Source organism: Microcebus murinus, chromosome 18, assembly GCF_040939455.1.
Source record: "Microcebus murinus isolate Inina chromosome 18, M.murinus_Inina_mat1.0, whole genome shotgun sequence".
NCBI lineage: Eukaryota > Metazoa > Chordata > Mammalia > Primates > Cheirogaleidae > Microcebus > Microcebus murinus.
In genome coordinates, this window is record NC_134121.1 from 43,045,067 (window position 1) to 43,058,013 (window position 12,947).

The 12,947-nt window shown below is 40.8% G+C and overlaps 2 protein-coding genes and 1 non-coding gene across 3 annotated transcripts in view; 2 read left to right on the forward strand and 1 right to left on the reverse strand.

Moving 5' to 3' along the window:
- EIF1 (eukaryotic translation initiation factor 1) overlaps positions 1-12,947 on the forward strand; it is a 478,792-nt gene that overhangs the window by 99,158 nt on the left and 366,687 nt on the right. The gene's annotated exons all lie outside the window — the stretch shown is intronic.
- LOC109729485 (uncharacterized) lies at positions 1,473-2,093 on the reverse strand. The gene has a single exon (XM_020281086.2). It carries the CDS (start codon positions 2,091-2,093, stop codon positions 1,473-1,475), a length of 621 nt encoding a protein of 206 aa, XP_020136675.2.
- On the forward strand, positions 5,090-5,252 carry LOC142862199 (U1 spliceosomal RNA). Its single transcript, XR_012913286.1, has one exon. It is a non-coding gene; the product is annotated as a U1 spliceosomal RNA (small nuclear RNA).

A 12,947-nucleotide genomic window follows, 5' to 3' on the forward strand; every position in this document is an offset into this window, starting at 1 on the left:
AGGCAGAAGGATCACTCGAGCCCAGGAGTTTGAGGTTGCTGTGAGCTAGGCTGACGCCACGGCACTCACTCTAGCCTGGACAACAAAGTGAGACTCTGTCTCAAAAAAAAAAAAAAAAAAAAAAAAAAAAATATCTACAGGAAGGACCAAGAAAACATAAAAGCAATTTCTTTGTTCTATTGACCGCTATATTTTGCTTGAGTAGCTGTCTTCATGTGTTAAGTGGCATCAAGCAGGACAAGTAAAGCCAAGTGGCTGCCGGAGACATTTGGTTTGCTTTCTGGAATATGTCCAAGTCTGTGCAGTATCTAGGGATACCCCAAGGATGCAGGCTCAGCATGCAGCTTACAAGCACAGCCTGAGTCCCTTCCCCTGTACAACCTCACCCTTGCCTACCATTCCAACCCTTCCCCAACTCCTTCCCGCACCTTCCCCAAAGGGAGTCTTTCCTTGCCTACGTTTGATTCCACCCGTGACTAAGAGCTTCCTCATTTGCTTATGGCTGTTTTAGTATAGTATCATTCACATGAAGGGCATGGGGTGAGGCCAGCAAGGTTTAGAGTCTGCCACAGTTGGTCGACAGCAACTGATTTCTCAGCTCATCTCACTCTTGTCACCACAAGAATGCAAACACTTCCCTATCTCCTCCTCCCCTTCATCTCATGCAGGTTTGGGACCTGCACATTTTTCCTAAATGTACTGACTTGACTTGTTCTATTATAAAAATTATTCCTTCTGTCTCACCTGTCTCCAAGACAAAAACTCTGCCCTCTGATCAATCCTACCTGATGTATTCCACCTACATTGATTGGTCCTTCCTCTTATCCCCAAGATTAGATTGTGAGCTCCCTGCAGGAAGCCCCTGCACCTCACATATCTTGATATCATCCCCAGAGCCCAACAGTGCAATGAACATGCCAGGTGATCAGTCATTGTATTGATTGAATAAGAAAACTATTGTTAGTTAAATAAAATGAGTTATCTTATTTTTAAAAAATATATTTCAAAAGTCCTTTCTATAACACAAGCATTAGATAATATTTGCAAAAATTAGTTTTCTTTTCTAGCCATGGAAACCCAAACTTTCTCTTCATTTTGAGAAAAAATATGCTAAAAAATAAACTGATAATCAACTCTCAAAAATAACTGAAGAATGACAAAGAATTTCTGATGTCAAGATAATATTTATTGAAGAACAGTTAACAGGTAATTTTGAAGGTCAAGGCAACCATAACAGAGACTCAGGGGTTTGGTCTAATTGCATCCTGTATCTGGGGTCTGAATGCAGGGAAGAGATCCATGGGAGATATGAGTGGTATTTAATGTAGACTGGTGCCCTTTCCCAGTTGCTTAGTGGGATAATTAGGATAATAAAGGTGGTGGCTATTTAACACATAGATAAGTTGATATGAATGACATTTTCACATTGATGTAATGGTGGATCGGTCGTAGTTGGTAGTCAGATATGAGGCTCAACAAGAGGTTTCACAGCAGCTTGGGCGACTGCAAGTTGTACCACAGCAGGTGGTCTGATAGACTGGGCAGCAGCAGCTGGACACATCACAGCTGGGGCGACAGGTGGTCTGACAGCAGACTGGGCGGCAGCAGCTGGACACACCACAGCTGGGGCGGCAGGTGGTCTGACAGCAGACTGGGCGGCAGCAGCTGGACACACCACAGCTGGGGCGGCAGGTGGTCTGACAGCAGACTGGACGGCAGCAGCTGGACACACCACAGCTGGGGCGGCAGGTGGTCTGACAGCAGACTGGGCGGCAGCAGCTGGACACACCACAGCTGGGGCGGCAGGTGGTCTGACAGCAGACTGGGCGGCAGCAGCTGGACACACCACAGCTGGGGCGGCAGGTGGTCTGACAGCAGACTGGGCGGCAGCAGCTGGACACACCACAGCTGGGGCGGCAGGTGGTCTGACAGCAGACTGGGCGGCAGCAGGTGGGGCGGCAGCAAGAGGTCTGGCAGCAGGTAGTCTGACAGCAGGATGGGGGGCAGCAGCTGGACGCAGAGCAGCTGGGTTGGCAGCAGGTCTCTTGGCCACAGCCCTGGTCAGAGCAGACGGAGCCACAAGAGTTGACCATGGTGTCAGAGGATGGAGGTTCTGGATGAGTTTCTAAGAGAGTGAGTTTCCCAAATGTGTGAGTCCCCTTATCCCATGCCCACTTTTATACCCAGCTTAGGAGCTGCTGTCACCATGTTAAGGACTATTTCCTTGTTATTGTTTATCTTAATTGATGAACAATTATCAAATTAGTTAATTGTGGGACAATCTGTGTAAAAGATAGAATGCATTTTTTCTTTCTTTTTGTTAGGGTTTATCCAATCCAGTCTTTCTTCCTGAGTCTCCTCTTGTCTTATTTCTTATGTGTATCATCAATTTCAAAGACTCTTAAGATTACTCATGCAATTGATTGTCATGTGATTGATCATTTGAAACTCAACATTCTATGTGTCATTCTGAAAGCTTGGTGTCTCATGCCAGTCCTCAAGTGGGACCGTGTTTCTTGTTTTCTAAAGACTCTTTAGGGAAAAATAAACTGTGAAAGTACTAGAAGAAAACTTGGAAGAAATTTTCTTAAAATATTTGAGGTGGAGTGGCTTTTCTAAGACAGGAAACTTAATAGCACTAAAGAAAAAGATTGAAAAAATTTACAACAGAAAAAATTTAAATGCTTGATTTAAAAAAAAGCCTTAAAAGCTAAAGGGGAATCTGGGGATATATAATAAACATATTAACCAATCTAACAAAGAGTAACTAATTTATTTAATATAAATGCTTCTTACAACCTAATAAGAAAAAAAAAGGCTAATAGCCAAATAGAAAATTGAGTAAAGGATAATAATGGTCATTTTGCTCAAAAAAACTTGCATGCCTTTTGAACTTTTTGAAGTGTTCAGTCTTATTCATAAATTAAAACATTTTAGTTGAACAATTTATTCATTCAGCAAACCATCTACTGAACACCTAATGTGTGCTCTGGAGATACACCAGTGAATAGTTGCTATTTATAATGACAAATATAAAATATTTAAAGACTTTAATAAATTAGTGAAGTTATAAGAAAACATATTTTCACATACAGATGGCAGAGTTTTACATTTAAGTAACTTCTTTAGATGGTAATTTAGCAGTATCTTAAATTTGATAATATTAATAGTATCAAATGAAATTTACTAATATCAAATTAATTTGTCAGCTGTGGAAAAATGCACATGCCTTTTCATTGAGCAATTTCACTTCTAGAAACATATTCAATGGAGACACATACACATGTGCTGCAAGGTGTAATTCCAGGATGTTCCTTGCAGCATTGTTTGCAAGAGTAAAAGCCTGGTTTTGAATGCCACTGTGGTTATGGAGGAGAATGCATGCCCTTCATGTAGGAAACACACACTGATGTTTAGAGGTGATGAAACATCATTTTGTCATAAAGGAAAAAAATTCTGTGAACCATTTTTTAATTTGTTCTATAAGTTTAAGATTATTTCAATTTTTTAAAAGAAGAAATGAAGTATGCTATTTCTTTAGACCACCCCTATCCCATGCACACATTCACTTTCTATTTAGGCTAAATCATTCAGAAAAGAGGGAAGAAGGGATGGAAAGAAGGCTACAAGAACATGTTTAGACCATATTTTTATTAAGATATTTTGTAAATATTCTGAGTTACATATGAAAATAATAGGAACAATTTTGGGGGCATAAGATGGCATATAAATGTAAATATAAATATCCATTGTTCTCTGCCAGGTTACTAAACTTTCCAACAGAGAATGTATGGGTGAATTGCTAACATTTACTGAGAGCCTGCTCTGTACTAAGTATTGAGCTCGTTGCCTCATCTACGCTCTCTCTCATTCTCATACAATCCTGAAAGGTGAATATTACTGCCCCATATTAGAGCTGAGGAAATCAGTGTTGAGGGAGGCAAAGTAAGTTGCATGAAGTTGCATGAATAGTACAACATTTTTCTGGCTTCAAAATCAAAGCTGTTTGGGGGAGTACTGGGGAAATGATAGAGATACAGACAAATGGGACAAAATTGAGAGTCTAGAAATAGATTCACACATGTATCATCCATTGATTTTTGAAAAAGATGTCAAATTAATATGCAGAGAAAGTGTGGTCTTTGGAACAAATGGTGCTGGAACAATTAAACACCCACGTGCAAAAAAAATGAACTTCAACTCCTACTTCACATCATATACAAAAATCAACTCAAAATGGATCATAGACCTACTAAATGTAAAACCTAAAGCTACAAAATTTCTAGAAGGAAACATAGGAGAAAGCTTTTGACCATAGGTTAGGCAAATATTTCTTAGAGGAATACAAAAGCCATGAATAACAAAATGCAAAAAAATGATAAAGTGAACTTATCAAAATTTTAAACTTTTGGTTTTTGAAAGACAGTGTTTAAAAAAATGAAAAGAAATGGCCCAGTCTGGGAGAAAATATTTGCAAAACACGTACCTGATAAAGATATTATATACAGAACATATAAAGAACCCTTGCAGGACAATAATAAGAAGACAGATAACCCAATTTTTTTAATGGACAAAAGAATTAATCAGAAATTTCACCTAAGAAATTACATGATATTATGAGGGTATAAACAGAACTGGCAAAAAATAAATTTCTCTTGTTTAAGGCAAGAAAAAAAAAGAAATTACATGAAAGGCAAATCACATGCAGACTGTGCTCGTCAGCTCTGTGTCACAGGTGCAAACCCACCCTCTACGCTCTGCCCTACGGTGCTGAGACTGGAATCCTGCAAACCACATCTCTCTTAGTCGACCGCTCACTGTTAGGCTCTGCCATGGGACGGGGGCTAGAAGACAACTGGGGCACTTCTCATTTGCTGCCTTTTGCTGCTACTTTCTCCCAGCAATAGTTCTTCATCAGCAGACCCAGTGACTGTTGGGTCCGGTAAGCAGAAGTGAGTCACAGTTTGCAGTTGTTTTTCATACTTGGAGCATCAATTTTGCCACGCCCTTCATTCATGAAGTATGTTTTCACTGGGGAAAGGATTCTGGGCTGACAGTTCTTTCTTTCATCACTTAAAAAATATTGTGCATACTCACCTGGCAGGGGAGATACCATGATCATGAAGGTGGTTTTGCCAGGGAGAGGATTGGCCATTGCACTCCAGATGTTCTGACCCTGTGATTTCCCCAAATGTGAGAAACTCAACTACATAATCTTTGGGAGTGGGGGACTGTGCTCGTGCTCTCCCCTGATACTATACACACACACACACACACACACACATACACACACGTATATACATACTGATATTATATTTATACTATATATAATATATATTTTATATATGAATTATATATATATATACTTTCTTCTTCTTGCCTCCATGGTTTATAATGAGAAATCCACTGTAATCTTAATTGTTTTCCCCTATGAGTAATGTATTGTTTTTCTCTGGCTGCACTCATAATTACTCATAATTTTTTCTCTGTCTTTAGTTTTCAGAAGTTTAGCTACTATGTGTCTTGGTAGAGATTTCTTGGCACAGATTTCTTTGAGTTTACCCTGATTGGGATTCATTCACTTTCTTGAATTTTTGTAGGTTTATTTCTCTTGCCAAATTGGGGGAATTTACAGCTATAATTTTTTTCGTACTTTTTCAGCCCTGCCCTCTTTATTCTCTCTTTAGGATTCTGTTAATAGGAATTTGAGATATTTTTGTTTTAGTCCACATGTCCCTTAAGCTCTGTTATTTTTATTTTTATTTATTTATTTATTTTTGAGACAGAGTCTCACTCTGTTTCCCAGGCTACAGTGCCATGGTGTCAGCCTAGCTCACAGCAACCTCAAACTCCTGGGCTCAAGCGATCCTTCTGCCTCAGCCTCCCAGGTAGCTGGAACTACAGGCATGTGCCACCATGCCCGGCTAATTTTTTCTATATATTTTTAGTTGTCCAGCTAATTTCTTTCCATTTTTTTTTTTTTTTTTTTTTTTTAGTAGAGACGGGGTCTCACTCTAGCTCAGGCTGGTCTCGGACTTCTGACCTCAAACGATCCTCCCACATTGGCCTCCCAGAGTGCTAAGATTACAGGCGTGAGCCACCACGCTCGACCAGTTATGTTTTTTTTCCCAGCCTATTTTCACTACCGTTCAGGCTGAGTAATTTCTACTCTTGTATCTTCCAGTTCACTGATACTTTCATTGTCACTTCAATTCTGCTTTTGAACCATCCACTGAGCTTTTTATTTTAGTTATTGTATTTTTCAGTTCCAAAATGTACATTTAGTTCTTTGTTATAGCTTCTATTTCTTCGCTGGTACTTTCTGTATTTTCATTTGTTTAAAGTGTATTTGTAATTGCTCACTGAATTATTATTATCATGACTGCTTCAAAATCTTTCTCAGGTAATTCTAACATCTCTAGCATCTTAGCACGGGCATTTATTGTCTTTTTTCATCCAGTTACAGATTTTCCTGGTTCTTGTATTTTGAGTGATTTTGTCATTGTCGTTGTTGTTGTTGTTAGTACCAGGACATGCTTGTATTATATTATGAGACTCTGGATCTTATATAAATCTTCTGTTTTGGATGGATTTCTCTGGCATTGTTCTAGCAGGAAAACGGGGCGGGGTGGGGGCTGCCCCATGACTGTCACGTGAAGGTAGAAGTCCAGTTCCCCTGTTCAGGCTGTGTTGACTCCCATGTGGGGAAACTCCTCGTCACTGCTGAGCAGAGGTGGGAGCTCTGGCTCCCACACCGTCTCCACTGACCCTGTGCAGGGTGGGGGCTTATTACTGGCTGGCAGAGGTGAGAGCTTCAAGGGTCTACTTGGCCTTCTCTGACACCATCCCAGTGGGGTGTTAGAGCAACTCCTTACCACTTCTCAGGGATAGAAGTCTAGGCTCCTTCCTTGACTTTTGCTGGTGCGGTTGGCAGCGAAGTCCCAGTTTTTTATGGAGCAGAGCAGTTATCACCTAAAATTTTTTTCTTCTTGCTATACCATCACTTCTCTGATTCTTCATGTAATGACAGAAAGCTTTTACTGAGACTTTTTGTGTGTGTGTTCATTCATTGGAGTTTCAGAGTTGCAGGATTCTTAGGCTCCAAGTCTGGCACTTAAGTCTGGGGCACATGCAGCAAAAAGAAAACTTAGGGAACTCCACCTTATTGTTCCTAACCTGCCAGCCTTCTGCTCTCCACCTTTCAGAGTCCTCTTGTGTCTGCTTTATATATAATATTCAGAGCTCTTGGTTATATTTAGCATGAAGAATATAGAAAATTATGTCCAATCCATCTTCTAGGAAGTATTCAACTGGATTTTAACTAAACATAATAAATACATATAAAGAGATAAGGGAAGCTATTAGCAACATGAACAAATACAAGAAAACATTAATAAGAACCAAGCAGAGATAATATCCTGTATAAGTGTTAATATCTTGGTTTCGATCATTGGGCTATTTGATTAAAGAAATACACACTGAAGTTCTTAGAGATAAAGGAGTATTTAGTAATAAAGGGAAATTAACACCTGCAACATAAGTTAAATGGTTCAAGAAAAACCAACAATAGTTTTATACACACACACACATATACATACAATCACACATTATATATGTATTTTTATAGGTATATAATGTTAAAGAAAACATAGTAAAGTGTTAACACATGCTGAAATAAATAAAAAAAATAAAGGAGAAAAAAAGAATTCAAGTGAAGGCATATGGGAAGCCTTTGTATCATTTTTGCAACTTTCTCTAAGTCTGAATTTATTTCAAAATGAAAAATTAATAAAAATAAGCATGTTTAATGGGGGGAGGTGATTGAACCAAGCATAACATTAGTTACAAAACAAACAATAGAACATATAGTCATTAAAGTACACAACAGATGAGATAAATTGCAGAAGATATACTGAGTTGGAAGAACAAAACTTAAGAATTTACAATGTAAGGGAAAGAATGTGTAACTGAGTTATAATGAAAGTATTACATATTAAAACTTGTGGGGTGCTGTAAAAATGGTGATTTAACCAATTTTATAGCCTTCAATGCTTGCATTAGACAAGAAGAAAACCTCAAAATAAATAAATTAAGTGTTCATCTTAGTGAATAAGAAAAAGAAAAATAGAATTAGCTTAAAAAGCATAAATTAAAATGTAAAGTCATAAAATTGGCCGGGCGCTGTGGCTCACGCCTGTAATCCTAGCTCTTGGGAGGCCGAGGCGGGCGGATTGCTCAAGGTCAGGAGTTCAAAACCAGCCTGAGCAAGAGCGAGACCCCGTCTCTACTATAAACAGAAAGAAATTAATTGGCCAACTGATATATATATATATATAAAATTAGCCGGGCATAGTGGCGCATGCCTGTAGTCCCAGCTACTCGGGAGGCTGAGACAGCAGGATTGCTTGAGCCCAGGAGTTTGAGGTTGCTGTGAGCTAGGCTGACGCCACGGCACTCACTCTAGCCTGGACAACAAAGTGAGACTCTGTCTCAAAAAAAAAAAAAAAAAAAAAAATGTAAAGTCATAAAATAGTTACCAAAGATACAATGGAGAAGATCAACAAAGCCAAAATTTGGTTTTTTTAAAAAAAATACTAAGAAATGATAAACCACTGTCAAGATTGATCAAGAAAAAGAAAGAAAACACTAATATAATATTCTTGATGAAAATGGGGACGTATTTAGCAATAAAACAGAGAATGTTCCTTAATTAAAGCTGGAAAAAAGTGTCTACATGGAAGAGATGAACTTGGATTCCAATCACTCATCATTTACCAAGAAAAAACAATTACAGGTATATTAATAGCTTGAAGCTCAAAAAATCTTAAAACCCTTCCTGCATAATTTATGTTAATAATTTTTGCATCATAAAGTAGATAATACCTCCTGAACAAGACAACAATAGTATTATTTTAAAAGAAATGATTGATAATTTCAACTAGATCAAACTTAGGAAAATTTAGTCATCAAAAATCACATTTCGAGCTGAGCGAATGAACTGTAATAAACCCCTCCAGCCCCTGTCTCTCTCTTCTCTACTCTCTGCTTGGACTCTATTGCTCCTGGCACTGCAGTTTGGGAAGAACATAAGGGGAGAAACCTGGGATAAATTGGGCCTCACACCATGTTTCTCTCCTTTAATATTATAGCCCAAAGTTGATTGCGGTTCAATATCTGCCAACAGTTGTTTTACATATTTACCTACCGCTTGTCATTGTTTACAGCAGGAAGATCAATCTTATACTAGCTTCTATGTTACAGGAGGTATCAGAGGCCTCCCTAAACTTCATTTTAACTCACCATGATGACTCAACATCACTCTTCCTTCAGAAATACTTGGCAAAATAAATATCACCCAGGAAAATAGAAGACTGGCAACTGTCCTGACCTCTCACCAGGCTAAGCTGGACCTGTTAGATGAGCAAATATTGTACTCAACTATAAAAATGAGGATTAGTGCTTAATTGATTTGGAGAATGATGACTTATTTCTCATTTCAGGAAAATAGCTCTGATTGTTTATTTGTCAATTAGAAGAGCAAACAAATCAACTACCCAAAGAAAATTCATAACATTTGAAAAACAGCTTCCTCACTAGGGCATTTCCCAATGGCCTAGAGAAATTAACATAAACAATGTCAAAGACAAGTTCTACTCATTGGTCCAAACTTTGAGGTACCAGGTATAAAAGATCCAGATTGGAAAGACTCATCAGATTCTAGGAAACTCACCTCTGAACAGGAGCCCACCCTCTACCCCCAAACCATGACCCACTGCTGCTCCTCATGCTGCCAGCCCACCTGCTGCAGGACCACCTGCTGCCAGCCCAGCTGCTGTGAGTCCAGCTGCTGCCAGCCTTGCTGCCGCCCAACCTGCTGTCCAACTACCTGCTGCAGGACCACTTGCTGGCAACCTACCTGTGAGACAACCTGCTGCAGCACACCCTGCTGCCAGCCCAGCTGCTGTGAGCCCAGCTGCTGCCAGCCTTGCTGCCGCCCAACCTGCTGTCCAACCACCTGCTGCCAGCCCAGCTGCTGTGAGTCCAGCTGCCGCCCAGCTTGCTGTCCAACCACCTGCTGCAGGACCACCTGCTGGAAACCCACCTCTATGACCACCTGCTGCACCACACCCTGCTGCCAGCCCAGCTGCTGTGTGTCCAGCTGCTGCCAGCCTTGCTGCCAACCCACTTGCTGCAGCACACCCTGCTGCCAGCCCAGCAGCTGTGCACCCGTCTACTGCACCAGGACCTGCTACCACCCCACCAGCGTCTGCCTGCCTGGTTGCCTAAACCAGAGCTGCGGATCCAGCTGCTGCCAGCCTTCCTGCTGCTGATCCTCTTGCCAAAGACCCACCACCTGTCACATTCCAACTTTGTATCAGCCAACCCAGATCCTGCAACGGAATCATTCTCCAGGCTTTGCCATCATCAAACTACCCATCGGTTGTCTTGTTATAAAGGGAGTTTATAAAAAGAGTGTCTGCTTGATGGAGTACAACCTACTTTATCCACTTTTCTCCTCTTAATCTGTTCAGGGGGAGCTCCAGCTCCTGGTCTACTTTATCTGTTCTTGCTCTTGTTCGAGTCATGTTCTCAAGATGTGGAAGAGTCATCCTCATCCTTTCATTCTAAGCAATCCAAAAAAATCAGCAAACAACCAAAAACCTATGTCTTTTTTCTTAACTCTTACCAATGATAAATGATATTTTCTCAATGTATTCCTTATTCTTGTGACCTATTCTTTCCCCTTTCATGCCCATTTTCTATCGTCTCCTAGTTATAGGGAGTCTCCCCTGGTTATTTCCTAATAAATCTGTATTTCCTTGCATATTTCTTGTATGTGTTTTTATTTCTATAGCATTTCCTTACATTCAGACTGCATTTCACTTCCATCATTCCTTCACAGCCTCACAAAAACCTCACAAGGCAGTCAGAGTCAAGAGCATCTTTGACAAACCATAGATGGGAAAAGTTACTTTCTTAACGTGAATTGTCCCAGTGCCTGCGCTCTCCTATCATATCTCATGGGTACTTTGATCACATCTCACTGCAGGTGGAAATAACTGAGCACTGGGGAGCTGGCTCTTGGCTTCTGTAGCAGGGAGTATCTTCACACTTACACATTCGGGCACTTTTCTGTGCACAAGTAATGTGAGCAACAAAACAAATGCAGAATCCATAATAGGTATGAGGATGACGGTAGAAAAGGAGGACATGGGTCTTTTGAAGAACTGAACACCAAAGAGCATACATGAGCATTTGGGCTTTTCTAGGCTGTTGCTGCCTCTAAGAGAAAACAAGGTTTCAGGACCAGAGTGTCCCCTCAGCCAAGCTAACAGAGGTGAGCAGACATGGAAAGCTCCAGGCCTCCGAAGAGCCTGCCAAGCAATCCAACTTGCTAACCACTAGCACTCCTGGTGTTTCATAGCACAGGAGCCCTTGAAGTTACTTATTAATATTTCCCAAGCATCTAGTAGATGCTGAGATGCATGCTCTCCATGCAGTGTCTCATTCTCACACAAGCCTGCAAAGGAAATCTCGCTGCACACATTTGAAAGCAGAGTACACGGAGCTCAGGGAGGTGATAGGACACGCACCAGCCTGCACAGCTGCTCAGCTGGAAAACAGCTTGATTGGCTTCTAAAAACAATCTGTTTCCACCAAACTGTCTTATTTCCAATGCACCAGAAGAGGTTAAAGTGGCTACTCTGTGTTCAAGAAAGTCTTGCACATGAAAATGAGTAACTTGGTGTTTTCACATTTATTTCATTTTATGAGGTTTGGAGATGGGGTGGGCAGTAAAAAGTGACAGGTTTGCAATCTATGGATTCAAAAGGCCCTTTTCCTTCCATAACTAGGTACTGTTCACCTACTGTGTGGCACTCACTGTGCTTATGCAGGGAGTAGAGAGGCCCTAGATTGCAAGATTCCAAGGCTCCAAGGAAGAGCATAAAAAGAAACGACAGTCTCCTGGGAGTGAAGAAGACAAACCAGGTTTGTGCTCATAGTATGATGCTGGAGAGAGGGCAAAAATGCAGAAAAATCTTCCAGATTAACCTCAGTGATCCAGTTATCATGCAAAACAGCCAGTATAAAATAAACAGAGGGAAGCCAAATATTTATTTAAAAAGCAACCGACTAGAAGAAGGGCTTGATATGTTAAATAATCTGCCCAAGAACTACCTGTGCAAGGCAGAACTGGAGGGGAATATTCAGCAACCAGACTCTGATTCCCAAGTCCCAGAGGCAGACACGACTGTCTGTCACCTCTGCAATGGACAGCACATGGGTGGAAATCAAAGCAGAGAGGACTAGGTGGGCTGTAACTGACCGAGGTTACTGGAGAAAATGGGTACTGACCTCGAAGCAGCAGACAAAATGATACAAATACAAATGAGAGGGGATGGGAATGAAAACACGGCATAGTCCATGGGATTTCATTCTGTTCAAACAGCACACAGGAAGGTCTGACACATTTAGGAAACTACTCTGAACTTGGTTATAACAAGAAGGATGAGGTGGTTGGCAAGGCCAGTGAAAAGGAACTTGGAGAAAGGTGACAATGACAGCCAGGCAGGGGCCTGCTGTGCGTGGGGCAGAAGAGAACACCCCACCCGGTGGGGAGGCAGGTGCCTGAGTTTAGAGGGCGATGAGTGTGATTTACTGTGGGTGGGCAGTGGGAATCAAATGGTTAATGAGGTGGGGAACCTAGCAAAAATGCCATTCTGACTGTATAATCACAAGTGAGCCCCACGAGGAAAAAAACATGGGAGGCTTAGAGTGGATGATATTTAGCATAAGAAAGTAATCTTTAATATACCTAAATAGAATAGGCTACTCTGAGGTTATGAATTCAGATATTCAAGGTAACTGGAGGACCCCCTCGCAGGATATTGCATCAAGGATCCACAACTTTAGGTAAATGATTATTATTGTTGGACATGTAGAGT